At 27.7% G+C, this 2,295-nt stretch overlaps 1 protein-coding gene across 1 annotated transcript; it reads right to left on the bottom strand.

Moving 5' to 3' along the window:
- Positions 1 to 223: 223 nt before the first annotated feature.
- On the bottom strand, positions 224 to 1,702 carry LOC105648084 (uncharacterized). The gene is made up of 4 exons (XM_012234371.4): positions 1,425 to 1,702; positions 727 to 837; positions 561 to 641; positions 224 to 456 (listed from the first exon to the last, which is right to left on the bottom strand). Exons 1-4 carry the CDS (start codon positions 1,635 to 1,637, stop codon positions 382 to 384), a joined length of 480 nt encoding a protein of 159 aa, XP_012089761.1. The 5' UTR covers positions 1,638 to 1,702; the 3' UTR covers positions 224 to 381.
- Between the last annotated feature and the right edge of the window lie 593 nt (positions 1,703 to 2,295).

Raw genomic sequence — 2,295 nt, forward strand, 5'->3', positions numbered from 1 at the left:
TATTTATTAGTATAATTATGGCCCTAGCAAATGGGTCTATGGAAGCCAATCATGTGTGATTTAATTGGTCTTTTTAGTTCTCGTAGAAGACATAAAAAGCGAAAGGTCTCAAATTCGAATCTTCTCTACCACAAAGATTATCATTAATTTAACGAATGTTATTCAAAGAAGAGGACTAGCCCAATGTTAGTCATTGGGCCTTAAAAAAATCATGAAATTAACGTTTGAGTTAAAAAGTTCAAGCACAGCTTTATTATTATGCTTATAAAGCAAAAGTGCACAACAATGCTTAATATTAATACATCAGAAGCCTAATAGCAAGAATACAAGAAATTCTTAATAATGGAGAAAAGAAAACTACAAGAATAGTGAAAATGAAACTTAAGAGATGGATTCTACATTCTTGCTGAGTTCCTCCAGTTTCTTCATCCTCATTCTTTCACTTTCAGTCAGCAGCTGATCAAACAAATAGTGAAAATGCAAATGAAGCTTTCTTTCTTTCTTTCTTTACAGAGAAAATTAAGAAAATACAAAGCATTTGTAATTACATACATACATACCTCCATTAATGTAGTAACTAGCTGAGTTTTCTCTTTGTTCTTTTCATTGAAAGCTTCCAGTGCTTCTTTATATTCTTTCTCCTATCATCAAACATAAACATAAGATTAATTATATTTATATAAAAATAAAAATTATTCTGAGTTCCAAAAAACATGCATAGCTCACCTTTTTCTGGCAGCTCTGTCCTAATGGTTTCAACTCTCGATTAGCCAAATCAATCTTTTTTCGTACCATTGCAACTTCTTTTCTCATTGGATCGCACATCACTTCAAGCTCCTAATCATAAAAATCACACTAATCGAGTTAGATTTTCTTATTATTTAATACCCTATTAATCCAATAATTTAGATTTATTGCACAATACAGCTAGGGTGAGCATTAGGTTAATTGAACTCAACCGAATTAACTCGGTTTTGTTCTATCGAAATAGAACTTAATGTTATAAAAATTGATTCGAACCTAATTAAATCAATTTGTTTTGAATATTGAATGTGCATTTCAAATCAAACTAGTTATTTTGAGTTTAAAAATAAATTTAGTTAGTTATATGTAGTAACCGAACCAAAATAAAAAACTAAACGGTTTTCTATATCCAAACCAATCAGTAATCAAAATTTTAAAACAATTATCTGAATCCGATCAAAATGAGTTGATTTGGTTTAATTTTCAGTCAGAAATCGAGCATTGCTCACTGCTTAAACAGAGGTGTTAAGAATTCAAATCCTAATAATCTCTCATTTTAAACATTTTTTTGTGTAATAAGTTCGGAATTGTTAACATAAAAAATAAGAAGTACAAATTTATCAAATAAAAATTGGAAAAATGTAAAATTTGCTATTTCCATTAATTATTGAATTACTTACTTCCCAAATTTGAGTCAATCGTCTTGTTTCTTCTTCAGCACGACCTAATTGAAGTTCAACTTTCTCTCTAACCTCCATTTTCTTCCTCTCAATCTCTTCTTCTCTGGCTTGAAATGTGGAAATGGCAAACCTTGAAGCCTCTTCTTCTTCATTATTACTATTCTCATCCATTGATAGCCTTCCACTACTTCCCATACTTCCCATGTTTCTCATTTTTTTTCTTTTTCAAATGCTAATAATAATCCAAGACTGTGTTCTTCTGTGTCCTCTTGTTATTATATATGTTCTACCTCTCTTTGTTTTTGTTGTTGCTTGAAAATTCATTCTCAAAAGCAAGTTGCTTTCTTTGGACAAAATTCTGAAGAAAGCAAGAAAAGATATTATTTACCACAAAAGAGAAAAAGCTCTCAAAACTAACTTATTGCTTTCACTTGAAAAAATTATAAAGAAAGCAAAGGGAACATATAAATTCAAATAATTTTAATTAATTAATTAATTATTATATTATTAACTCAATATAGTTAAATCTATGTAATTAATTATCAAAATTAAGTTGATGCATTGGTCAAATTAATATATTATAGCACCTTTTGTGAGAAAAAGTGAGAGGATTCACTTAAAAACCAAATAAACAAACAAAAAATTAACTTACCTGCTTAATTATATATATTTGGTAATTTTTCCTACCTATCAATCATATGCTTTTCTTAAAAAAAAAAAAAAAAAAAAAATCCTTCTTATATATATTTTTTATATTTTTATGTAAATTAACTTCATTTTAAGTAATTTTTGAATTATAAATATAGAGGTAATTTGAATTGATGAAATTTGAACGATAGAATATATAATAAACTTCACTTTAAGTAATTGT

The sequence above is a fragment of the Jatropha curcas genome, chromosome 6, assembly GCF_041381405.1.
Source record: "Jatropha curcas cultivar XTBG-Jc1 chromosome 6, XTBG_Jcur_1.0, whole genome shotgun sequence".
NCBI lineage: Eukaryota > Viridiplantae > Streptophyta > Magnoliopsida > Malpighiales > Euphorbiaceae > Jatropha > Jatropha curcas.